Source organism: Polyodon spathula, unplaced genomic scaffold (genome assembly GCF_017654505.1).
Source record: "Polyodon spathula isolate WHYD16114869_AA unplaced genomic scaffold, ASM1765450v1 scaffolds_1679, whole genome shotgun sequence".
Classification (NCBI taxonomy): Eukaryota; Metazoa; Chordata; class Actinopteri; order Acipenseriformes; family Polyodontidae; genus Polyodon; species Polyodon spathula.
This window is the reverse complement of record NW_024473155.1, coordinates 18,411-44,020: the sequence shown is the minus strand read 5'-3', so window position 1 is coordinate 44,020 and position 25,610 is coordinate 18,411. Positions and strand designations below refer to the sequence as shown.

At 44.2% G+C, this 25,610-nt stretch overlaps 1 protein-coding gene across 4 annotated transcripts; it reads left to right on the top strand.

Annotated features, from left to right (window-relative positions):
* The first annotated feature begins 919 nt into the window (after positions 1-919).
* mta2 (metastasis associated 1 family, member 2) lies at positions 920-23,566 on the top strand. Of its 4 annotated transcripts, none has more exons than XM_041243229.1 (18): positions 920-1,225; positions 1,700-1,793; positions 8,802-8,919; positions 9,542-9,605; positions 10,683-10,800; positions 11,388-11,490; positions 13,587-13,686; positions 14,379-14,567; positions 15,191-15,265; positions 15,416-15,474; positions 16,338-16,438; positions 17,305-17,444; positions 17,686-17,914; positions 18,120-18,209; positions 18,532-18,653; positions 19,094-19,183; positions 21,076-21,265; positions 21,851-23,566. In XM_041243229.1, exons 1-17 carry the CDS (start codon positions 1,112-1,114, stop codon positions 21,220-21,222), a joined length of 1,953 nt encoding a protein of 650 aa, XP_041099163.1. In that variant the 5' UTR covers positions 920-1,111; the 3' UTR covers positions 21,223-21,265; positions 21,851-23,566. The 4 variants fall into 4 exon arrangements, with proteins under 4 accessions (XP_041099163.1, XP_041099162.1, XP_041099161.1 ...); XM_041243227.1 differs by having other exon boundaries at positions 922-1,225; positions 19,094-19,239; XM_041243228.1 differs by having other exon boundaries at positions 921-1,225; positions 21,076-23,566.
* The last annotated feature ends 2,044 nt before the right edge of the window (positions 23,567-25,610 follow it).

The window sequence follows — 25,610 nt, the reverse complement described above, 5'->3', positions numbered from 1 at the left end:
GTAGACATTTATTTCTTTTTCACTATCGGATATAAACACTGCCATTTAATACTGTATGAAATGAAAATAAATACTCAACAGTTCTTGTTCAGTTGTATATTAATGAAGATTTTTGTAAATAAAGGTCATGCTTTCATATATTTTTTACTTTCAGTTAAAAAAATATATATATTGTAACGACCCGGACAATTGCTTTGTTGCAGGGCTTGTTGTCTGTTCAGTTAGTCTCGTCTGTCTTTAATGTTACATGTACTGCAAGTGGAACGGATCACGCCGTTACTTGGAATGCGAAGGGGGAGTGAGTGAAGAACGTGTGTTGCTATTTTGGGGGTTGAAGAGCCGGACAGCGGTGGGAAGCGACGGGAGGTTATATAAGGGGGTGCATGAGCCTGGGGACTGGAGACAGTCCAGCGCTGAACTAGAATGAGAAACTGTGGGTGTGGGTGTGACCGGAGAGAATATGCAGTAAAAGTTCCAAGGCTAAAACGTAGGGTTATTATTTTGGTGCCGTGAATTCCGGACCCTGACCAGGAATTCTCTGTAGTTTCAAATAAAACAAACATAACCGCTACGCAGATTCACATCTTAACCCTTTCAACAGACCAGGCTGTTGTTTTCATGTACCCTATCCAAAGGGCAATACATTGCCTCAGTATAGGTTGAACAATTTTGCAATTCCCGTAATGTGTGCGTGTGTGATTATCCATTAAGTGAAAAAATAAGTGATATCTGAAACAAACACATTGGAAATGTGAAAAAAAACAGCAAGTTATCAAAAGTGCCCAGCCATTTAAAGAAGTGGCTGGCTGCTTCTTGATAACTTGGAGTTTCTTCACATTTCCAACGTGTTTGTGTTTCAGTGCTACATTGGTCCATATATTTCAACCACGGTCTGTGATCTGAGACCAAATGTTTAAATTTAGAACGCAGATGGTATTGAAGCAGTGCAGTTTGATTTCTGAGATGGAAAGAGGCTGTATACAAACTTTAAATGCCACATAACATAATGTGATATAATTTGCTTTAATAAATCATTTTCTTTATATTCAAAAGGGGGGGGGGGCGAGAGTCTCACTGAGCCGCTCCGTTACTTAATGCACCCAGTTTAAACATGGTTTCCAGCCTCAACCCTAACCCCCGTGTCTCTCTCTTTCTAGATTACGTTTACTTTGAGAATTCGTCCAGCAACCCCTACCTGATCCGGCGCATAGAGGAGCTTAACAAGGTGAGCAGAAGGAATCCACCGCGTCTCTCCACTGGTTGACACTGCAGCGTGTCTCCCCGCCACCTGCCCTTTGCATTTCGGCTTTCTGATTGTGGAAATACCAAACTTAAATTTGACGACAGACGTTTAGACTAGAAGTTATTTTTTCAGTGAAGACTATATTTTTCGGTGTTTTATTTGTCACTGATGATCATTGTCTTCCGGTTTTCTATATTGAAAGCAGTTTAATTGATTTATTGACTTTTTGTAAAACAGTCAATGAAATAACTTTTTCACACTTGCTGCAAGTCCCCCTCCTGCACAGTCCTGCAGGGTCACATCTGTGGGCTGACTGAACTCACTGGTGCAGCTCTGGCAAACTGGGCTTTACAGCTGGAGATGCAGGGATGCTTGCATAGCAGTTTGTTCTATTCCTAGTTTTACTAGGAGCCTAAAAACTTGTAATGTATTCATGTGAGTGTTTGTGCTCCCCAGACTGCCAATGGAAACGTGGAAGCGAAAGTGGTTTCCCTGTTCAGGAGACGAGACATTTCCAGTAACCTGAACAGCCTCGCGGACAGCAATGCGCGTGAGTACAGCCTCCTGTTTAGGTTCTGCTCTGTATTCTGTTGAGTTGAAACTATTCCTTCCACGTGTCGAACAAAAAACGTGTGCATGTTGTAAGATATGAATGTGCGAGTCAGGTCCTCTAAAATGCCTCATTTAATTGGAACAGCTGCTTATTCTGAAGATTTTACATCTCTCGAGGCGTCTTGAAAGCGGCGCGGGCTGTACACTTAACTTGATTAGAGGTAGACAACTAACGCTTCTCGAGTCTCTAACCTTCAACAGAACGCCCCGTGAAAGATAATAATTACAAAAAATAAGGCCCCAGTAGTTCTTTTGAAGGTTAAATACAATTTAAAAAAACAGCTCATCATGTATTTAATCTGTTTATGTAGATCCTGTTGTGGTTTAAGCATTTCAAATTCCTCGTCCTTGACATTCTCAGTGGGAGATCTACGCTGTCAGCGAAAGTGTAGCTGCTGCTGATAGTCTCCAGTGGAGGTGTGACTCACAATGCTTCCTAGTGATTGTGTAGCATGATCAAACATGGTAAGAGTACAAAGGGGGGTAACGATCTTTGTGAATAGATGAGTCTTTTATTCTTTCTGTACATGTAACCTAATAGAGGTGTGTGTCGTTAATCTTGATACAAGTCCGTTGTAGTTCATCAAATGGTTCTTGAACGAGGAACAAGTGTGTGTTTTCGCTGGTGTGACAGGGGTCTCCCCAGGCTTTTTCAGCCTGTCGCCGCCCAGCTGAAAAACCCCAGAGCTGCCCGACCTGCAGGTGCTACTTTACCTTTAATGAGAAGGATTGAATACACTGCAGCCCCATGACAGCTGGGTTTCTCGTTACATTTAACCAGTCGGAGAGCTGAAGGGGTGGGTTTTCCGTTGTAAGCACTTGAGAGGCTGAAACGTTAAAATGACTGCCTAAAAATAATGACTGTGAGTGTGGCCAAACCGAAACGGGTGATGAAAAAAAAAATGTAAAAATGATCTCGATAGTCAGAGCAACTTGTAGAAAGTTAACTGGAAGAACCGCAAGAGGGCCAGTGCATAAAAAAATATATAGAAAGAGAAAAATATGAGAGTGCTAGTGGGTATGTGGTGTGGAAATGGCTTTTTTGCAGTAAGGAATATGGTGGTATGATGCGTTTCTGAAGGATTAGGGCATAGCAGCAAGATTGCGAAGGATCGGGGGGGTAGCTGGAGCAGTGTAGCCTGTGTACCCAATTGGATGAATTATTATTAATTTTAAATGTCTTATTCAGATTCTTTGTCTTGTTAAATATTTAAGTTAAGGCAGTTTTATTTTTCTGTTAAGTGCTCCCGGCTGTAACGCTCTCCCACCCAGCTGTACAGAATTCCTGGGGAGAACTCTGGATGGACACATACTGTCCCCATCGCGTTTCATTTTTGTACTAAACAAAATGGCTAATAGTTAATCGTACTAGCAGCCCCTCAGGGTCCTGGCGTATATGGTAATACATCTCCTATCATAATAAGTGCTGTATCCTCACACCGCTAGTACAAGGCTACTTCTGTTCTGCTAAATGACTCTTGAATGATTTGATTAGAGATTACGTAGGTTCTGCTAGTGCCAATCAGCACCATCTCGAATATCATAAATTGCATGTCATGACATTCATTGCACCCCTAAAGTCTTTTGCTGCTGTCTAAACGTCTGCTTAGTTTGTCCACCGAGCAGCGATGGCTCATGCATTGGCAATGTGAGAATTTTAGTGTAGGTAGTGGGAAGATGAGTTTGCCCACACGGTGATGCAGTGGTACAGAAGAGACTGGCTGGCGGGGGGCAGGGGGGGTTGGCTGTGTCCCTGCATTTAAGACTACCTGCATGGAATAGTGACAAACTGAACAGTCAACAAGAAATAATAGAAAACACACAGTGCTGCACACACAGGAATGCGGCCTGCAGCTCCTCAATGAATTTCTGTCTCTGCCAGTGAGTCTGGTGTATAGTCGCTAGTTTGTGAAATAGCTGGCTCTGCCTGGGTGTTAATTATAGCAGTGGGAGCACAGGCCAGTCCTTGGCAGCCACGCTGTGCTGTGTGCTTGTATATGTGGCAGCTCTGTGGGTGGGAGGATTGTTCATTGGAGATAGGACTCGCTTTGAACAATCTGCTGATGTTTTGAAAATGTCTGTTTCAATCTCAGTGGTGGAGAGAAGTGGAAAGAGGTTCATGCTCAAGGCAAGGCTTGCCAGGAGTAAGATTTCCTAGCTGTGAGCTTTTTCTTTTTTTTTTTTTTTTTCATTAATGGTCCTGCAAGCAACACAGACGTATTGTTTTGTATTGTGTAATCATCTACCGGTAGGTAGCAAAATTGTCACAATCTCTCATTTAACAAAAATACAATTGATGCAGTTAAGCCTGCCCTGGGCTGGAGGGAGCACCCATTTTTTTATGGGGTGAAGGAGGGAGCAGTTCAGTCTCCATGCCTCAATCCTACCCTGGGCTGGAGCGCCCTTTCTCTTAGTGGGGTGATAGAGGAAGCAGTCTGTTGTTGCCTTAGATTATTGGGCTGTTTATACCCCTTCTCTACTGGCATGTCCGACTCATGAGGGCTCGGCATGGATGGTTCTCCACTGGCTATTTGTTGAGCCAAGCAAATCGTATTTCAAAAACCTTTTTTTCCAGAACTAATTCGACTTTTAAGTCGATTATAATCTGTATAATTTGTGGATTATAAAGACGTTCCTAAATATTTACAAAATGTAGCGACGCAAGATACAGCTGTACCGTTGGTCTTAATTTTTGACCACCGTTTGTTTGCACATCTTTTGGCAAACGATTAACTAATAACTCTTTCGTTGTGTGAAACACTGCCCACTGCAAGCTGGATTTGAACCCAGGTCTCAAATGCAATGCAAAGTAAAATGCCACGCTGTCCTTACTGCACCAAACACAGAACACAGTGAATCTGCTTCCACAGGGGGAAGTGTAGTGTTCACAGAAACATCACTGAATTGAGAGGAGCAGGCTGGAGTAGCACTATAAAAAGAACCACCATGGGAACTGTGGAGTTTTATTTTGTGAATGCATTTTCTTCTCTCCATGTAGTTGCGTGCATTGCCTGTCAGAGTGTCAGGCTAGTCCACATATGAGCTCCAGTTATTCATGTTGGTTCAGAATATGTAGACCTTTTGAAATATTTGCATATGCAGTGGCGCATTGTGTTCATACAGATTCAAGTTATGTGATGCATCTTTAACACACAGGTGCAGGAGTTGAATATATTCATCGTTGTTTGCTGGTTAAAGTGAGCGTGCCCATAACCACACTACCCCCTGTGCTTCAGCAGTACAGATGCCAGCGCTGAACTGGCTGAAGCTTCGAGGTTTCCCTGTGGACACTTTTGCAGTTTCCTACCCTTATCTACAATTATCATACCTGTTTCTGTCATGCTTTTATGTTTTCGTGTAAGTCGACTTTTGAGACTAGTCTTCTTTTCACAGGCCTTCCGGGTGTCTGTGCTTTGATATTTATTTTTCTCTCTCTATCGCCTCTTCCCTCCTGTGGCTGTTTTACAGTAGCTCTTCAGAACAAAAGCCGTTTCATTCGACCTGTGGGCTGCCAGACAACAAAGGGTTAAGTTTAGGTTGGGTTGAAGGTGGGGGATGGGCACCTCCAAGTTTAACCAGCGGGGTTTCCTGATCTCTCTGGCAGGGGCAGGCCTCTGTCAGCTGACCAATCAGAAAGCAGGGCTCTCGGAAGGGGTTAACTGAGTGGTTACAGGATTGGGGTGGAGGGTGTGGTTTAAAGGTCCCGCCCACTCCAGCAGGGTTTCCTGGAGGAAGCGGCAGGGGTGGAGTCCAGACTCTCCTTTTACAACGCCCCAAAATTATCTTAAAGGTTTTTTTTTTTTTGTCACCAAAGAATCGTTCAGGAAATGAGATGGTTTCAATCCAGTGTGCTGCTGAGACTGGCTGTCTGGAGTTAGACCCTAGCCTTCCTCTCCTGGTTCTTAGAAAGTCTACCTTTTAAACATGTAGACCTGCAACAATTCAGTTCACTGTGACTAAATGTCTAGCTGTCAGTTCACTCCAGTATATCAGGCAGTAAATTCAACCAGCTGGGATGTATTTAAGATTTAAGATCATAACAGCTATCTTTTATATTTCTTACACTTTGTTCTGATAAAGTAGTTTAACCGCTGATCTCACAGCAACTATCCCAGGGTCTGTAAACATTTCACACTAAACACTTTATTTTCAGCACATGTCTCTCGCAGTAAGCATTCCTGTACTGTTATAGTCACAGTAGGTGTGTGCAGGCGTTCTGTACAGCAGACCAGTTTCAGGCCCACCCTTCCTGTTCAATGTGAGGGGGAATCGGAGTACTTCTACCAGGTCTTTGCTGTACGTAGATTTTACACACACTCGAAAGTTTTATATAAAATATCTGGATTTACAAAATAAACATTTGTTGTAGAAAAACAGATTGGATCGGAAATCTCTTTTGCTGCCATTTTATAATCTGTTCCACAAGAGTTTATTTCTCATGTAATCCAGCCACTAACTTCTCATAGCATAACATTACAGCAGAGCAGTGACGACACATGAGCGATTAAAACACTGTGTTTTAAAACTCGCTTGACATGCTGTCCAGTCTTTTTACACAAATGAAGAGTTTGAATTTTTTTTGTTAAAGTTGAGTCATTCCAGCTTGGGTGGTAGAGGTGTTTCAGGCTGCATTTCTTGTGTGATTGGGAAACTGGAGCCAGGGCAGGCATTAAATGAATTCACAAGAGCTGCGAACTATTGGTTGTTTAGCAGACTTTCATCCAAAGCAGCTTGCAGAGACTGGGGGGGGGGACTGCATCACAGCTGCTGCTGCACACTGACTTACGAAGGCTAGCTGGTCCAGTGGTTAAAGAAAAGGGCTTATAACCAGGCGGTCCCTGGTTCAGATCCTGGCTCACTCACTGTGTGACCCTGAGCAAGTCAATTTCAGATGAGATGATGTTGTGATTTTGCAGCTGATGCATGTGGAAGCCCTGGCTTGTGTATAATGATGTCTCTCTGCAGGAGAGAGCGCTGTGGAAGCCCAGGCCTGTGTATATAGTGACGTGTCGCTCTGCAGTAGAGCGCTGTGGAAGCCCTGGCCTGTGTGTGTATAATGATGTCACTCTGTGCAGGAGAGAGCTCTGTGGAAGCCCAGGCCTGTGTATATAGAATGATGTCACTCTGTGCAGGAGAGCTCTGTGGAAGCCCAGGCCTGTGTGTATAGCGGTGTCGCTCTGTGCAGGAGAGAGCGCTGTGGAAGCCCAGGCCTGTGTATATAGTGATGTGTCGCTCTGCAGTAGAGCTCTGTGGAAGCCCAGGCCTGTGTGTATGAAGCTGTGTCGCTCTGTGCAGTAGAGCGCTGTGGAAGCCCAGGCCTGTGTGTGAAGCAGTGTCGCTCTGTGCAGTAGAGCGCTGTGGAAGCCCAGGCCTGTGTATGAAGCCGTGTCGCTCTGTGGAAGCCCAGGCCTGTGTGTATGAAGCTGTGTCGCTCTGTGCAGTAGAGCGCTGTGGAAGCCCAGGCCTGTGTGTATGAAGCCGTGTCGCTCTGTGCAGTAGAGCGCTGTGGAAGCCCAGGCCTGTGTGTATGAAGCCGTGTCGAGCGCTCTGTGCAGTAGAGCTCTGTGGAAGCCCAGGCCTGTGTGTATGAAGCCGTGTCGCTCTGTGCAGTAGAGCTCTGTGGAAGCCCAGGCCTGTGTGTATGAAGCCGTGTCGCTCTGTGGAAGCCCAGGCCTGTGTGTATGAAGCAGTGTCGCTCTGTGCAGTAGAGCGCTGTGGAAGCCCAGGCCTGTGTGTATGAAGCCGTGTCGCTCTGTGCAGTAGAGCGCTGTGGAAGCCCAGGCCTGTGTGTATGAAGCCGTGTCGCTCTGTGCAGTAGAGCGCTGTGGAAGCCCAGGCCTGTGTGTATGAAGCCGTGTCGCTCTGTGCAGTAGAGCGCTGTGGAAGCCCAGGCCTGTGTGTATGAAGCCGTGTCGCTCTGTGCAGTAGAGCGCTGTGGAAGCCCAGGCCTGTGTGTATGAAGCCGTGTCGCTCTGCAGTAGAGCTCTGTGGAAGCCCAGGCCTGTGTGTATGAAGCCGTGTCGCTCTGTGCAGTAGAGCGCTGTGGAAGCCCAGGCCTGTGTGTATGAAGCAGTGTCGCTCTGTGCAGTAGAGCGCTGTGGAAGCCCAGGCCTGTGTGTATGAAGCCGTGTCGCTCTGTGCAGTAGAGCGCTGTGGAAGCCCAGGCCTGTGTGTATGAAGCCGTGTCGCTCTGTGCAGTAGAGCTCTGTGGAAGCCCAGGCCTGTGTGTATGAAGCCGTGTCGCTCTGTGCAGTAGAGCGCTGTGGAAGCCCAGGCCTGTGTGTATGAAGCCGTGTCGCTCTGTGCAGTAGAGCTCTGTGGAAGCCCAGGCCTGTGTGTATGAAGCCGTGTCGCTCTGTGCAGTAGAGCTCTGTGGAAGCCCAGGCCTGTGTGTATGAAGCCGTGTCGCTCTGCAGTAGAGCTGTGGAAGCCCAGGCCTGTGTGTATGAAGCCGTGTCGCTCTGTAGAGCTCTGTGGAAGCCCAGGCCTGTGTGTATGAAGCCGTGTCGCTCTGTGCAGTAGAGCGCTGTGGAAGCCCAGGCCTGTGTGTATGAAGCAGTGTCGCTCTGTGCAGGAGAGCGCTGTGGAAGCCCAGGCCTGTGTGTATGAAGCAGTGTCGCTCTGTGCAGTAGAGCGCTGTGGAAGCCCAGGCCTGTGTGTATGAAGCCGTGTCGCTCTGTGCAGTAGAGCTCTGTGGAAGCCCAGGCCTGTGTGTATGAAGCCGTGTCGCTCTGTGCAGTAGAGCCCTGTGGAGCGCTCTGTGCAGTAGAGCGCTGTGGAAGCCCAGGCCTGTGTGTATGAAGCAGTGTCGCTCTGTGCAGTAGAGCGCTGTGGAAGCCCAGGCCTGTGTGTATGAAGCCGTGTCGCTCTGTGCAGTAGAGCGCTGTGGAAGCCCAGGCCTGTGTGTATGAAGCCGTGTCACTCACAGGGTCCCTGTCTCTTCCAGGGGAGTTTGAGGAGGAGTCGAAGCAGCCGGTGGTGTCAGAGCAGCAGGGTCACCAGCTGAAGCACAGAGAGCTCTTCCTGTCCCGTCAGTTTGAGTCCCTCCCTGCCACACACATACGGTAAGGGTGTAGGCAGCTGTGCATGCAGGCTGGGAACAGTGTCCGGGCGGGAAGAAAGGGGGCAACTCGATGTACAGCTCTGGCCAAAGGTTTTGCATCGCTCTGTAGAATGAACTAATTTTGATTCATGAAGTCGAATGAATCCTGCTGAATAATGCTATGTTAACATATTGAATTACATAACGCGTGTAGTTTTCCCCATTTCCTTAATGAAAAACTGACTATTGAAAAACGTGACATTTTGAAATCTAATATGAAATACTTCTGTTATGGTTTGCCTTTTGTGATATTATTTTGTATTTCCATTGATTACATGTTTGTTAAAATATCTAAATGATTTTTTTGTGCAAAACCTTTGGCCAGAGCTGTAGGATTCAGTTTAATTTCCTTAACTGTAGTTTTTAATGCATTTAAGCGTCGTTATTGGGAGTGTTTGTAACCAATCAAAAAAGCCACCCTGAGAAGCCCTCCATTAGACTGCTGTGACTTTATTTATTTATTTTTGTGGTGCGCTGCAACATGGATGTGTGTGTACATGGTAATAAATACTGAATAAGTAACCTTTACACTGCCTTCATTGTAAAAGGTTAAAGTCTTACCTTGTGCTCCCTGTGCTTTTCAGGGGGAAATGTAACGTCACTCTTCTGAATGAAACGGACGTCCTTGCCGGGTATCTGGAGAGAGAGGTGAGGTTCTGAGCAGGCTAGCTGAGCAGCGCTATGTCTCCATGTTGTCAATTATAAATGATGATTGCGATATTCCAGCGCTGGGTGAGGGAAAACAGTATTGACGATATCTATAAAGCCCCCCTGCGAGAACAACTCCTACTAGCTCATCTACAGACCCGCCAGTGAGACTTATGTCTCTTAATCACATGTTGTGATTTACTAGCGACCGGAAAGTTCAAACTCGTGGATGTAAACCTTGTCATTTTCAGGACTATACAGGACTGTTTCCGTTTCCTATTTGATTCACTGATCTGATTAATTCCCTGAAAGTCCATTTACAATGTACAAGTCATATTTTGTTGTTTGTCAGACAGAGGAATAAAGAGGGTGCACTGTAGCTAAGCAAGGGGAGTTTATATCCCTGCCATCCTTTTATATTGTTTCGTTGTAACCCGGACCAGGATTCTGAAATTGAGTTTAAACTGTATTCTTACTATTGAAATTCCTCACAAGCACTGAACAGGTATACACATTGTCGCAAACAATCTTAGGGAACCATTGCGGATTTCAACAAATTCATAGCAATATATTTAGATTCTGTTTGGTCCAGTGGTTAAAGAAACAGGCTCAGCCACTGACTAGTTATGTGACCCCGAGCGAGTCACTGAACCTCCTTGTGCTGCGTCTTTGGGGTGAGGCGTTGTTGTAAGTGACTCTGCAGCTGATGCATAGCTCACACACCCTAGCCTCGTAAGGTGCTTTGTGATGGTGGTCCACTATGAAAAGCGTTATATAAAAAGAGTATTATTATTTAAGCCTTGTTTAGGACAGTGGGGAAAGCCCTCAATCCTTCTTCTCCCTATACTTTAAAAAAAGTAAAATTTGTTAGAAAAATATTTAGAGAAATAAAGCACAACCATAGGTACGTGAGATGCTAAACAGATGAATCGATTGATCATGCATGGCAAATGAGAAATACACACAATAAACATAACTGTCTATAAACATAAATGTAATCTATTATGGTAGGAGAAGCATAAGCATCCTCTGTCCTGACGGGGGTGTGTGTGTGTGTCTATATTGTCTCTGCTGCAGGACTGTTTTTTCTATTCACTGGTGTTTGACCCGGTGCAGAAGACCCTGCTTGCGGATCAGGGAGAGATTCGAGTGGGATCCAAGTACCAGGCAGAGATCCCAGACAAGCTGCCTGAAGGTAATGATCACGCCAGTGAGCAGACCTGCAAAGGTGCCAAAGACAATGAGACCGATATTCAACCAGCTTCATAGCTTCTTACTGAAGCTGATTCGATGATTAGTTAAAAGCTACGGCACGAGTCGACACTAATCAAGGCGTTTGCTGAACATTTTGGTTGATTTTCTTTTTTCTAATGGGTTAGAACTTTGTTCTTTTTGTATTGAAGTGTGGCAGAAGGAGGGGGTTTGATTGCACCCCAGCAAATCTGCTCCTTTTTCATGACTCTTTGAGATTGGCTTCATCTTGGTTTGCACCACACTGGTCCAGGTGCTTTTTAAACATTTTTCAAAATAACTTTTCTAACGAATTTGTAATTTTTTCAAACTCGTTTTTATTAAGGGTGCATTTCAGGCTGATGCATTGTTTTTGCATGCTGTCTTTTGATGCAGTCTGTGGTATCAAGGAATGCGAGCATGGCTGTGTCTGCCACTGAATAAGTTTCAAGCCGTTTTTGCTTCAGTACTCGGGTGTTCGGCCCTGCGCTCCTTTCAAGATGCACATCTCCTGTCCCTTCAGTGTTGTGACTGGATCTCTTCTCTCTGCAGTGGAGTCGGACACTCGGAACCAGCTGAAACTGGAGACGAAGGTGTGGGATCCTGACAACCCGCTGACAGACCGGCAGATAGACCAGTTCCTAGTGGTGGCTCGGTAAGGGCTGGGAGCCTGCAGGGCACAGTTCTATAGCTGGTCCTGTTGGATATTTCACATAGTTACAAAGTGTTTATCCCAGTTTTGAAAGCGTTTGCTCTGAGCTCACTAGCAAAATGCATGTTGGAGCTGTTTAATTTATTCCATCGCTGTTAACGACTCCAGTAGTGCTAAATCTAGAAGTACCAACAGACCCGATAAACGAAAAGACAAATGTTTCGACCATGTGAGAGAGATTTCTAGTAGAAACATTTGTCGCTGAGTTTATGCCCTCCCTTCTAGTTGAAAGAAACACTTAAGAAATGTAATTGACAAACGTTTCAGCTAGAAGTCATTGTCAGTTAATTTATTTTAATATTTCTAAATTCAGTACTATTGAGAGTTTAAGTTAGATTAATTTGTAATTTTGGTAAAACACACTTGTTGTGTTCTCTTTAGAAAGGAGTGAACTTCTGTTCTTTCTCAAGTCCCGGTGTGACTGCAACTAATACCTCCACATTGGAGGCAGACCTTGAACGCTAAGCCAGGCCTGGTTGGTACCTGGATGGGGGGCTTGCACAGAGAATGTGGCAGGACTGCAGAGTGGGGAGGAGGAGGGGTCGACTCTAATATCTGCAGGGTGCTGGGGGGAGATGCCAGGGTATTACCCCAGTGTCCTGTGCTACCCTGCAAGTCAATGTGTTCCTCAACAGGGCTTCAGTTCTCACATCTGTTTTGCGTGCATAAAGTGCCACCAAGTGGACACAAATTATATTACATTCTGTAACCCTTTTTTGTTAAAATCAGTACTTGCCTAGATCTGATAATCGTGCATCCAAGATGCATCAGGTTTTGTTTTTATTAGCAGACCAATGGTTTTTTAAAACGTCAAGATTTTACAAGTTACTTCTCATCAATATAAGCACCTTATTATCATTATTTGACATTTAGTTAATTAAATAAAAAGGTTAACAAAACAAGTGAAAACCATAGTAAATAAATGCAGTGACTGATGAATCCTATGATCTCAGTTTTAAATGAAGTCCCTTTACTGATTAAGCTCTGGAACCTTGATTTTTACATTTAGTTTAACGGGGATGCCCTTACAGATTTTTACCAAGTGCAGAGTGTACACTGACAGACAGCAAGTCTGTTTTTTTGCTAAGCAGTCAGCATCTTCAAGGGATTCTCATGAGGAAGATTACTCATCTGCATCTCAGCCATCTACTTCTGATTACGAGCACTATGGTGACCGGAGCAGCTGCAGGCAGCAGTAACGCACAAAAACGCAAACGAAAAATACGTTCTTGCAATTTTGAACGGGAGATCCGTGGTTTGTTTATCGAGACAGCAAGGTGTGTGAGAACTGCTGGGTAAAAAAATGAATATATAAAACGCACGCACCGATGTGCAGCTTTTAAATAATCTTTGCATAAGACACGACGATGCTGTTAATTGAAATGCAGAAAAATATTAATATACGTAGATGAAGGCAACAAACAGTACTTCGGATCCTGTCTTTGCCATGCGAACCGTCTACTGTAAGTATATCTCTACACAGATGGATTTGTTTTTAAAACTACTATATGCCATGGAGTTGAAACGTTCATCAAAATATACAAAAATGCACATCCCTGGAGTTTATTAGCCTTTGTGTTAAAATGTCATATTTGATGGATGGGACGCATAATTTGGGGCGTGTGCGTTTTCAGGAACTGAACAGAAAAGCTACCGCGACCTCTGATGCTCTTCTTATTTAGTTTTTTAACAAAATAGTTATTTGATCTTGTGATCCTGTGGATCATCACAGGTATCGCAATGCATATCGTGTTGCGACCAGACAGTACACCTCGCTACGCCTCCTATAGGTCACAGTGTCGAGAGGGTAAGAGATACCGTACAGGCATGGTGATGCACATTAACCAGGTTTTTAATGCGATTAGAGACTTGTAAACGGTGCCCATTTCTTTAAAACCTTTGAAATCTCCAGTTTAGGGTTTGTTTTGCACCTGTGGTTTTGTTTTTCTCCCCAGCTGAAGGTTCGTCAGTGTGGTTGTGAGGTTTCCATTGCCTTGCATTGCGTTGTTGTCCTGTATTGACGTGTCTCTCTTGCGCAGGGCGGTCGGGACATTCGCCCGCGCGCTGGACTGCAGCAGCTCAATCCGCCAGCCCAGCCTGCACATGAGCGCCGCTGCGGCCTCCCGCGACATCACACTGGTGAGGAACACGCTGCCCAGCCCTCTGCATGGCACCGCCATCGTGGAGGCAGATTGTGATTGATTTACAATTCAGTAGTGGCTCCCATGAATATTAATTGTAACACAAACTTTGACAATATGTAGACCTTGAAGAAGGTTCTGTACTGTATCATAATGTGGAGAACAATAGAGGTTTGGAGCACTCTTTTCACATTGAGCTGCAAGCATTCAGATTCGTTCCAGTACAGCAATCCTACTAGTAGACGAGCAGTCTTTCATACATACACCAAGGTGTGCCTGTTTGTTTTTTGTTTAAAATTAAACCCCCCAAAAATGTAGGCGTACAAGGTGTTCAGGTTATTGTGTAGAACTTGTGACTTTTAACCACCTCTGAATACCATAAGACAAGGTCAGCTCTATATTAGGAGTGTCGGAACACAAACATGCTTACAAGAGGACACTTGTACCATTACAGACCACTGTTAATGCCATTATCTGTCTTTCGAATGTCGGTCACTAGTCTTGGTACACGAGACGACACTAATGACAAAATAAAACACTTGAAGGGCTTGCTGGTGCGCATGTAGGTACTGCAATATTGTAACTGCACTTGTAGAATGTGTTAGTTTAAGAAAATGTATACAACGAAATGAAAATACCCACGTGCTGGCATCACTCTTTGTGCAACGTCTCGCTTTGCTCGTGTCTCAGTTCCACGCGATGGACACGCTGCAGAAGAACGGCTATGACCTGGCGAAGGCGATGTCCACGCTGGTGCCGCAGGGCGGGCCGGTGCTGTGCCGGGACGAGATGGAGGAGTGGTCCGCCTCCGAGGCCATGCTCTTCGAAGAGGCGCTGGAGAAGTACGGCAAGGACTTCAACGACATCCGGCAGGACTTTGTGAGTACCGCTGCTCAGAGCACCACTCCTGGGGCCAAATGCGATTCATCATGAAACGTTAGTGAGCGGGGTGGGGGGGAGTTTTCACTGTAACATAACTAAAGTGCAAATGCATTCTATTGCTGAACGTTCTGTGTATTGCTGAAAACAACCTCCTGTAGTATGTTGATTATCACAAAATATCAAATCATTTACGAGTAGAATTTAGATCAAGTTTACGCGGTATTAATGAAATACTGTTTACTGCACAACACTGTGTATTGATTAATCCATACAGTGGTATAGCGAGACACAATTCAGCACCTCAACAAGGGGATTGTATAGAATTGTCACTCAGCTGTCTACTTTAATAGCAGTTATATCATAGCCAACGAATGTACTTCAGCAAACTGATTTTAAGTTTATAAAAATGAAAGTAGATTCATTGTTGTATTGTGTGACAACACTAATTTAAGGCATGGGCTAAAACACTTTATAGCGTTGCCTAGTAATGGGTTCAGCAATGCACTTTTTTTTTTTGTGTTTGTCATCCCGTTTGGTCAGCGGACTAGTCTTGCTTGTAGTCCTCTGTACATCGTGCTCCTGTGATTGCTAATGGAGTTTTGTTTCTGTTTCCTCCTCAGCTCCCGTGGAAATCTCTGGCCAGCATCGTCCAGTTTTACTACATGTGGAAAACTACTGACCGCTACATCCAGCAGGTAGAGTCCTCGCTGTGCCTTCTGTGTGGAAGGGGGCTGGTGGTTAGTCTGGCTTTGAATCCCACAGCTCAACCACCAGCAGTAGATAATAATAATACATTACTGATTAAACTGCTGCTGCTCATGGTTATAATTATTTTTTTATTTCAGAAAAGGCTAAAGGCGGCTGAAGCAGACAGCAAGTTGAAACAGGTTTACATCCCAACATAGTAAGCAGAACAAAGTCTCCTCTTTCGTAATGCAAGATACACAGAAGCCAAGCTTGCTTGCGGGCTAGATTTCGCCATGGCAAAATACTTTAAAATGTTGTTTTATTGCCAAGAAACATTTAAATAAAATATGCGTCGGTAATAATTAGTTTAATTGTGTATAAGACTTGTACGATAAGTTATTGAGAAATGAATGTGGTGGGGCTCTGTAGAGCATGGACGCTTAGCCTTTTGCAGAACTGGCGCTAATATAAATAAGGATGGACAGTCAAAACTGGGTGCAATTTGGAGCAGATACAGGAATGTTAAAACTATTTTTATTAACCCTGTGGGGCTTAGATTTAAATATATTTGAGTGTGCATGGACTGATTTTACATGGACTTGCATGAATACACAACAATTCATGCAAGTCCACTCATTTTTTTAAATAAATTTAACGACTTGTATGAAACTTGGCCAAAACTGCATGTATTGATTTGAATAATTGCAAAAAATGGTATAAAGTACAGTAACGTTTAGGGTTATCAAGTTCACCACCATCAAAAGCATAGGTACACAGCCTATTAAATTCCCAAAAGCGCTCTGGCGCACTCTGCTGGGGAAAAGTGGCGTTTTTACACAAAGCTGCATCACAAAACCACTGTATGCTGATATGCCTCGGCCATGGAACCCACTGTATACGAACAGTGATGCTGCCTCTCGACCGTTCGGTGCTCTGTTGAGATACCCATTGCAGTTTAGTCTACAAGCCCCTCTATAATCGCTCTGTAGTACACATTCCCTGCTATTGCTTCTGCTGTGGTTCAGTGGTTTTAGTTGGTATCTCTTGCCTGACGCGCTCTGCTTTTGCTCCCCCTCGCAGCACCAAACCAAACCCCAACCAGATTATGCCGGCGGGCTCGAAGCCTGGTGTGAACGGAGCTGCTGGCTTCCAGAAGGGGCTGAGCTGCGAGAGCTGCCACAGTGAGTACATCTGTCTCCATCTCCTGTGTGTGTATGCGTCTCCCTCTCTCTCTCTCTCTCTCTCTCTCTGTCTCTCTCAAGCATCCTCTTACTTCGTTTCAGTAATGGCGTGAACATGCAAATTTGCTCATTAAGTTAAAACTGGAGTTTATTGTGGCTATAGGTGGTAGCTAAAGCCTCCACTTTAAGTTATACAATTTTTATTTTAAACGACATAGTAGTTTTTCTAGATGTAAGGTCAAAAACTGGTCCCCCCCCCCCCCCCCCCCCCCCCCCCCCCCCCCCCCCAGTTTCAGCTTTTCGTGGCTTGACTTAATGACTTTCCGATCCGTTATCCTATAAAGATTGGCTGTACTTGTTTAGCACAAGGGCAGACATGCGAACAGTGTTTTAAATGCTTTGGTTAGCGTTAGAAAGTCTCACAAGTGCTGCACCCAGTCCTGGGTTTCAGAACCACCATCAATTTTAGTGCATTGTTTTAATGATCAGATCTTCCCCTATAGCTTCACAAACCACTCTTATTAGTGAATCTGCAAACTCCCTTGTTTCTTATACATGCTGTGATTGGAAGTGTAATAGGAGCCTATTTAGCAAAGGGCCTGATTTTGTTCAAATTCATGGCACCAAATTGAGATAAACAGGGAGAGTTCGGAACCCCAGGACTGGGTGTAGCAGCCGGGCAAGTGAGTTTCTAACCCTGATCAAACTCCTGGCTCCTGATCATTTCAGTATTAACAGTAGCACACTTCATTGAGGGCAGCTCTGAACCCCAGGACTGGGTGTAGCAGGGCTAGTGCGAGTTCCTAACCCTGTTGAATACAGAGGCCCTGGTTATGTTAATGTGTTGAGTGGTGTTGGTGTTTCAGCCTCCCAGTCTGCGCAGTGGTACGCCTGGGGCCCTCCCAACATGCAGTGCCGGCTCTGCGCCTCCTGCTGGATCTACTGGAAGAAATACGGAGGACTGAAGACCCCCACGCAGCTAGAGGGCGCTGCTCGCACCGCCACGGTATGTACAGCCCGTGCACACTCCTCTTGCATGTACACATGCCTTTTCATCGATCTTTAACAACTCTAACTGAAGCGCAGTGTAAAGGGGGGTGGTGATATATTTCTATACCTCTGCAGTATTCATTGCGATTTTAACATCGTTGTTGTTCCTTTACTTCGATATGCCTTTAGATTTTATTGGGAAAGTTTTTTGTTTTGAGATTCATTGCTCATCATACACCTCCCTCTCTCACCTACAGGAGGTGCCACCACGGGGTCACATGACGCGGCAGGAGGTCCAGGGGCTCTCTCCCTTCACCAGCAGTGCTGGCCGTGCCAAACTCCTCGCCAAGAACCGGCAGACCTTCATCCTGCAAACCACCAAGCTGACCCGCATCGCCCGTCGTGTGTGCAGAGACCTCCTGCAACCGCGCCGAGCAGCCCGGCGACCCTACGCTCCCATCAACTCCAACACCATCAAGGCAGAGTGTAAGAGACTGTGTGTGCGTGTCTTTGTGTGGTCTCCCTACTTGCTCATCAACACCATTAACACAATGTAAGAGTCTGTGTGAGTGCTGTGTGTGTGTGTGTGTGGGGGGGGGGGGTTCAATTATTTTTGAACTGTAGCAGTCTTGACTTCTTGAATGTGTATTACAGGCAGTTGTAGTCACTGTGTCCTCGCTTTGTCCTTCAGGTGTGATTCGACTCCCGAAAGCACCAAAATTGCCGCTTAAAGTCCGTGCCTCTGTCAGGCCGACCCTGGCTACGATCGTCAAGGAGCTGGGTGAGTTAGGACGGCACAGCTGAGCAGGTCTGTCTGCTCCAACTACAAACTGATCTCTTTAAAAGAGATCCAGCATGCAGCGTAGTGAGTTCTTGTATGTGGTTTTTTTTTTATTTTTCGAACTATGCTGTATTCCTGTGCACGGGATAATAAGGTGGTCTTAAATTCTGACTCGGATTGCTTGATTTCTCAATGTGATTTGTGAATCAAGATCCATGCGCGGCCGTTCAGATTGCCTTTGTTCTTGTAATCCTGTTGCTCGTGCGCTAACGGCAGCTTCGGTGATTTCTTGCTAACGCTGGACCCCCTGGTCTCTCGACAGCTATCCAGGCGCCCCTGAAACTGAAAGCTCCGCGTGGGACCCCCACTCCGATCAACCGCAACCAGCTGAACCAGAGCCGTGCCTCCACCAACATCCTGGGGGGCAAGAGGCCCTTTGAGAATGTAGGTACCCCACTCTCTCACTGCGAGGGAGACTCCCTCTCCACTCCCTCATGAGCTCCCCCTCCGCTGCTCCGCTTGAATCCCAAAGCCAGATATGCCTAATCAGTCACTATAGCTAACGGGAACACCGTCTGCATCTCCTGAGTTCTCTCTGCTCGGCTGTGCACCATTTCAGTTATAAGACGGCACTCTACACGCAACGTATTAGCTTATTATAAATCACACCGGTGAACGACTATTAAACAAGGTTCTTAATGTGAATGAACAGTTAAAGACCTCGATTAAGTGTTTGGGGTGGGGTGGGGGGGTCCCGGAAAGGGGTCGATTGAACAACACAGGGGAGCAGCACCGGCCTGGCCGCTAGAACTCGGACTACTTCGAAAAGAGGAAATGCAAACGGGCGCGGTGTGTCATTCTGGCTTTATTGTGATTGGTTCCAGGTAGGAGGCGGGCTCCAGTATTCAGCCAATGGCAGGCCGTTCACATCGGGAATGAGGACCACTTCGCAGTCTGTAATTAAGAGGCAAAAGGTGAATCCTGGTGACGCGCCCAACCCTGTGGTCTTCGTCGCCACTAAAGACACCAGGTACATATCTGAGAGTCTGTCCTCGGGGATCCAGGCCACTAAAGACACCAGGTACATATCTGAGAGTCTGTCCTCGGGGATCCAGGCCACTAAAGACACCAGGTACATATCTGAGAGTCTGAGCTCGGGGATCCAGGGCTAGGCTCAGTAATCCCGTGCTCACAGTAAGTTGTACATGTGATACTTTACCCTATAATGGCTCTTCTCTAGCTCACGGTTCCTTTTGATGTAGAAATCAATAAGAGGAATAACAAACTGTAGATTCAATCCTAGAAGGAACTAGATAGCAAGTTGGTAATGGAAATAATCGAGTTTATAAATTATCCAAGTTCTAAGGGTTTCATATTGTGGTTTTAGTTGTCAAATTGTTGTCAGTTTGCATGTCCCATTATATATATGTTAGCCTTGTTGTTTTTATACATTGTGCACGTGTAGTCCTGTACACACAATTGTTCCAGTATTTATAAAAGATATATTGTACAGCTACTCTGAGACTTGGAAGAAACTAGTTATCAAGCAGGCAATGTTAGAATAGTTCAGTTCATTCGCTGTAAGGGTAAACCCTTTCAGATTTTGCCAGACAGTTTTCGCCGTCTTAAGTTAAATGTTGATCTTAGAATTGTATGCTGTGTCATCATTTCCAGCATGTGTGTGTGTATATATATATATATATATATATATATATATATATATATATATAATACATATATATATATATATATATATATATATATATATATATATATATACATATATATATATATATATATATATATATATATATATATATATATATATATATATATATATATATATATATATATATATATAAAAATCTCTATAAATAAGCATTTTTTTCAGGAAATTAAACCGAATCGAACCCTAATTTCGGCATGCTTTTCATCTATAGTTGTTAGTATATAACGACACACAGGCAAACGTTCCAGCCAGTGCCATCGCTGTTAATCCTCTGAAACAGGGAAAAACAATTAGCGTGGCTTGAGATGAGCAAGAAGCCCCGTTTCTAATTCTCACCCCTATCCAATGAGTGAAGAAACGAAACCGTGGAACAATACCCTGTTCAACTCGGTCACTGGCAGTCGTGTGGTTTCTTAGTTTCAGAAGCGATGGAAATCTGCTCCAAATCTGGCTGAGTGACAGCGCTCGCCTCTTATTTATAACTTTTTAGAAGTTGTTACCGTAAACTAAATAGATTTTTCACAATTTAACCTTAATTATTAAACCTGTAGTTAATTGTACTCAACGTAACCAACCTCGCCACATGGGAAAATAGTAAACTACCATAGTGAAAATGCGAAGAGGTAGCATAACAATAAAAACGTGTGTGTGTGTGTATAATGAGCTTGTATATAAAAACTAGCCCCCCTCCCCATTCCTAATTATTCAGCAAATGCATTTATGTATTTATTATACAGATCTAGATGTATAAAGAAATAAAAATGTGTATAGATACATTTGAGAATTACATTGTTCAGAGATTTACTGTACATGGGATGTTTCAGTTTATACAAGCATATGTTTCCAAATAACCCTATTTCTAAGGTTTAGAATATCACAGAGTTAATTACTTGCATGTGTTGGGTGTTTTCGTTTGTTAGGCTGTAAAAAACTGGCCTCAGGAGCCGGGGAGCGGGGCTGGGGTTCCCGAGCCTGTCCCCGAGCCGGGGAGCGGGGCTGGGGTCCCCGAGCCTGTCCCCGAGCCTGTCCCCGAGCCGGGGAGCGGGGCTGGGGTCCCCGAGCCTGTCCCCGAGCCGGGGAGCGGGGCTGGGGGTTCTGTGGTTCAGATTTCAGGTTGATCTCCATCTCTCCCACTAGAGCTCTTCGGAAAGCACTGACCCAGGCGGAGATGCGGCGAGCAGCACGGAAGCCACACCTGCCTGTGCGAGTGAAGGTGCCGCTGCCAGCGAGGCCCCTGCTGGTGCCAGCTGTACCAGCCAGCACCACGGAGCCCATTGTCCTTGAGGACTGAGACACGGAAATCACTTACCTGGACATGCCAACCAAGGCAAGCTTTCCAAGCCATGGCTCTCCTTTGCCTCTTGTTTTATAAATATATCTTTTTTTCCCACTTTTTTGGCACCCCCTCCCTTCCACACCTTTTTTCCCCCCTCTTAGAACTTTGTAGTTATTTTATTACTTCTGATGTTTTTTTTTTTCCTTAAGGTGAAACACCCTTTAGCATTTTCGTTATAAAGAAAAAAAAACAAAGATCATATTTTGAAAAGCACACTTTTGTAAATATAAAACAAGTCTGGGTTGATTTATCAAGGATTTAATTAGTATTTGGTTTATATGAGAACCTCTAGCTGCTGTGCCTCAGCAGTTCAGTTGGAGCAGGTGAAATGTACATGTTTTGAATAGCTGGGTTTCTGCTACCCTGTTAAACTGTACTCACGTTTGTGTTTGTTGGAGCTCACTATTTAATGTGGCTTTTCCACCTGCAGCAAGGTGCAGTCCGGTTTTCAATTAAAAACCTGTGCTCGGCTGTGTTTTATTATGTGGCACACTGAGCTGAGTTGTAACTAAGGTTTTATACAAGTCCTGTCTCTCAATAGCAGTCCCCTCTTTTACTTATTACTCTCTAATTCAGGATGTGCAGTTCAGTGCTGTAGATGGAAACTGATTTTTTCAGTAAGATCTTTGAGCTCCTGCCCCCGGCCGTGATGCTTGGAGCCAGGCTGTTTCCTCGCTCGCCCTGCCCGTGGGATGGCTTGACTGGTTCTTCTCAGCACTGAGATGGGAGTGGAGCCACTCTGTGCAGAGGGGATAGGAGGACAGCTCTGGCAGTGGTACAGTGCCATGCAGGAGTTTCTGAGTGTGTGTGCGCTTCAGTAATCTCACCTGCCAAATACCTTTTGTATGTAACTGAATTTGAAATGCTCTTTAAAATCTGGACATTGTGTGTTTTATTTTAGCCGCTTATAAACTATCATAGCGGCCAGCCTTGTAAATCCATCACGATGCACACTGCGTTATTGCAGATTTCTTGTCCTTAAATTGACAATCAACCAGTAGCGCCCTTTTTCTTTTACTGCAGTTTGGAGCCCTAGACTCGCATACAGGTCTGCACTATTGAAAGAGTTCAACAGGATGGGCAGAGAGCTAGTTAGTGGCCTGGAGTTTTGTTAGACTGGGTTTCAAAGCCATTCCTGCATCAGCACCTCCTGCAAAGGTCAATATGGGATTAAACAGAGTAACAGCTTCATGCCTACTTACCCCAATCCGAACACAGTAGCACACGTCTGCATGGTTTTATGGGCCATGTAATGATCATGTGCACGCACTAGTTGTAGGATTGAACAGGATTAGCATAGTAAATAGGGAATCCCACAGGTCACACCAATGGCCATATAGAGGCAGTCATGTATTGTGCTGTGGCATTGCTCCTGTTCTAGAAGTGCCACAAGTGTACTGCAATAGCAGCTCCTTCTTTTACAGGCCTGACCATATGGAGTTCTCTTCCCATGTTTCCAATTCCCCAGCGAGCGTACATGCCACCCACACAGCTGTCTCGAGCAACGCTTGGACTTGAAGTCTTATAAGAATTGCTCCAGTTACTTTTTAGTTTTGTTCTGGGTTCTAGAGAAGCGCTTAACCATTTGTTGGGAGAACTTGCTAAGGTCATTTCTTTAGAGCTTTGAAATCTGGGGGTGTTTAGAAGCATCTCCTCTGTCAGGTGTGCCTGTCTGCAAGGTCAGACTTGCATTTGTACAAGGTGGCTGTACGTCGGGTCGTCATACTCATGGCTGCTCTTGAACTTGCAGTCTTGGCACGGGGGAATGTATCCAGTACCCTACATTCACATGATCAGTACATGTGCAGCTGTGCCATGACCTACTCTCTTCTCTAGACACGCACAGCAGTAGTTATCTGTGGCCTGATTCTTCAAGTTTATTGGCAAGGACATTCCTTTTATAAAGTTAAATTGAGAATATAGGGGTGTACAGCGATGAACATCTTTCATTATTTCTAAACTGTTCTGTTTCAACCTTGGTAAAGATCACTGTAAAATAAATAGAAATGCTTCAACCCAGTCCTCTCTTAACAATAGATTTTAAAGTGTTTTTATAAAGCAGAAGCGGATTCTTTCCTCAGAGGGTTTAATATTCTGTAAATGTTAGGTTGTGCTTTGTTTGTGGGCGGGGGGGAAAGGAATGGGAGGGCAGTGGCATTTTGTACGTTGAAGAGAACATGAAAACAAAAATCTTGGCTTTCTCAAGTGTGTGTGTTTTTTGTTTTTTTTTAATCTGATATCTGTAACCTATTAGTGTACCTTGGAAAAAACAATAAAGACGTTTTTCTGCAATTTGCTGTGGTTTCATTAATTAATGGTTAATCAATTCACATTGACTTTCAACTTTTCCCGTTATTAAAAAAATAAAACCTATTACAAAAATAATAAGAAGTACATTTCCCAGTGCTGCAGTGAAGTGTCCCGCCTTCCTGACTTGCATCTGTCATTGATTCGTTCAGAATACTTTAAACCCGCCCCCAACTAGTGAGTGACAGCACACTCCTACATTTCTATTGGAGACTGCTTGCGAGATTTAGAATGAGGTTAAATTCTGGGTAGAGGCTTGCTAGCAGGATTTAAAACTGTATTACAGTTAAGATACAGGGGATTTAAAACACGATGTACAAAAATGCCTACAGGCAAAAACCCCAGAAGAACGTGTCCATGACCAGAGGGATTTCATTGGGGAAGAAAGCACAGGAAAGAAAGGGACAACTTCAGTACTGTAGAGCTACTACACATTTTGACACACACACACAAAAAAATGCTCATGCATTTTGGGAAGTAACCGAAAACAGTAATTTCATACAGTATATCAAAAACGAAAGCCCCGAAAAAAAAACAATGTACATAAAACAAGAAAATGATATAAAATAAGCCCTAATCTTGAGTAATGATGCCCGTTAAGTGCATCTTTATGAAGACAACAAGGATCTAGCAGATTAGTTTTACCTAAAGTTTTTGGTCAAAAATGAAATATAACAAGGAAAGCGTTTCACCTTCAATTCATCTACCACAAAGGCTGTTATTTGTAAAAATTAGCTTGTCTGTTTATATTGATTCCTATGTAGGTCCACCTGTGCCTTTTTGCATGTTATTTTGGGGGAATACGTTGTGGTTGCTGTAATAGTTAATTAACCATGAACAGCTATAAGGTCATGTTTTTGCAATAGTTATTGTTTAAGAAAACCATAATCTTTTGAAGCGAGTATCAAATTCTTTCACAGAACAGGGCTTGCACCAGCTAGCAGTAATAGAACAGCTTGGCATCTCAGTCCCTTAAATTGAATGGAAAAGCCAGGATTGAACTGCTAATCCTGGGGTTCAATGACAAAGGGCTTACCATTGAACGAGAGAGCCAGCTAGTTAGTGAGACACGATCTCCCTTTCCTAAAACCATGCTGACTGTCTCCCAGGATACTGTTACCATACAGGTCATTTCCCATTTTGCATCTTCTTATAGTTTCTGTAGGTTTACATATAATAAGTCAGGCTTATTGGTCTGTAGTTACCTGGTTTGGTTTTGTTTCCCTTTTTGTGGATCGGTATTACGTTTGCAATTTTCCAGTCTGTCGGTACAACCCCTGTGTCAAGAGACTGTTGTATGATCTTGGTTAGCGGTTTGTAAATAACTTCTTTCATTTCTTTGAGTACTATTGGGAGGATCTCATCCAGCCCAGGGGATTTGTTTATTTTAAGAGCTCCTAGTCCCTTCAACACTTCTGCCTCGGTTATGCTAAAGTGATTTCAAACTGGATAAGAACAGGTTGACTTGTGAAAAGTAATAATTTAATATATTTGCTTTTTTTTTTTTTTTTTTTTTTTCGTCTATGATTTAGCCATTTGTATCTCTTAGACATTTTACCTCCTGAATGTTCCCTTGTTGTTATAATATTGGAAAAGCTTTTTGGAATTAGTTTTAGCCCCCTTAGCACTGCTCATTTCTATCTGTCTAGTGGCCTTTCTAACTTCCTTTCTGACTTGTGTTTGCAGTCCTGTGTGCTCTTTCATTGTACTTTTTTCTCTGTCCCTTTTAAACACTCAATGAAGTGCCTTTTTTTAATTGATCTGTTAAACCATTTTGGCCGTTTTTTGTCTACTATTGGGATGTAATATTTTTGCGCCTCTAGTACTACATTTTTGAAAAACAGCCGTCCTTTTCCTGTGGATGTTTTCAAACCTAGCTCAGCTGCAATGTATTAACCAGCTTTGCTTTTACACATGGCCTCAGTTACAGTGCGTTTTAAGTTTAAGCTACAACACGCTTGATTTTCTAACACAGAAATGACTCCGATCCAGCAGACAGCAATACTCGAATTCAACATCTTTAATGGCC

Bases quoted from the DNA above. Each gene is read 5' to 3' on its own strand.
- mta2 (XM_041243227.1), top strand. From the start codon at position 1,112: ATGGTTTCCAGCCTCAACCCTAACCCCCGTGTCTCTCTCTTTCTAGAT. The intron at 11,491-13,586 runs GTAAGGGCTGGG...TCTCTTGCGCAG, and splicing joins CAGTTCCTAGTGGTGGCTCG to GGCGGTCGGGACATTCGCCC. The intron at 17,445-17,685 runs GTATGTACAGCC...TCTCACCTACAG, and splicing joins GCGCTGCTCGCACCGCCACG to GAGGTGCCACCACGGGGTCA.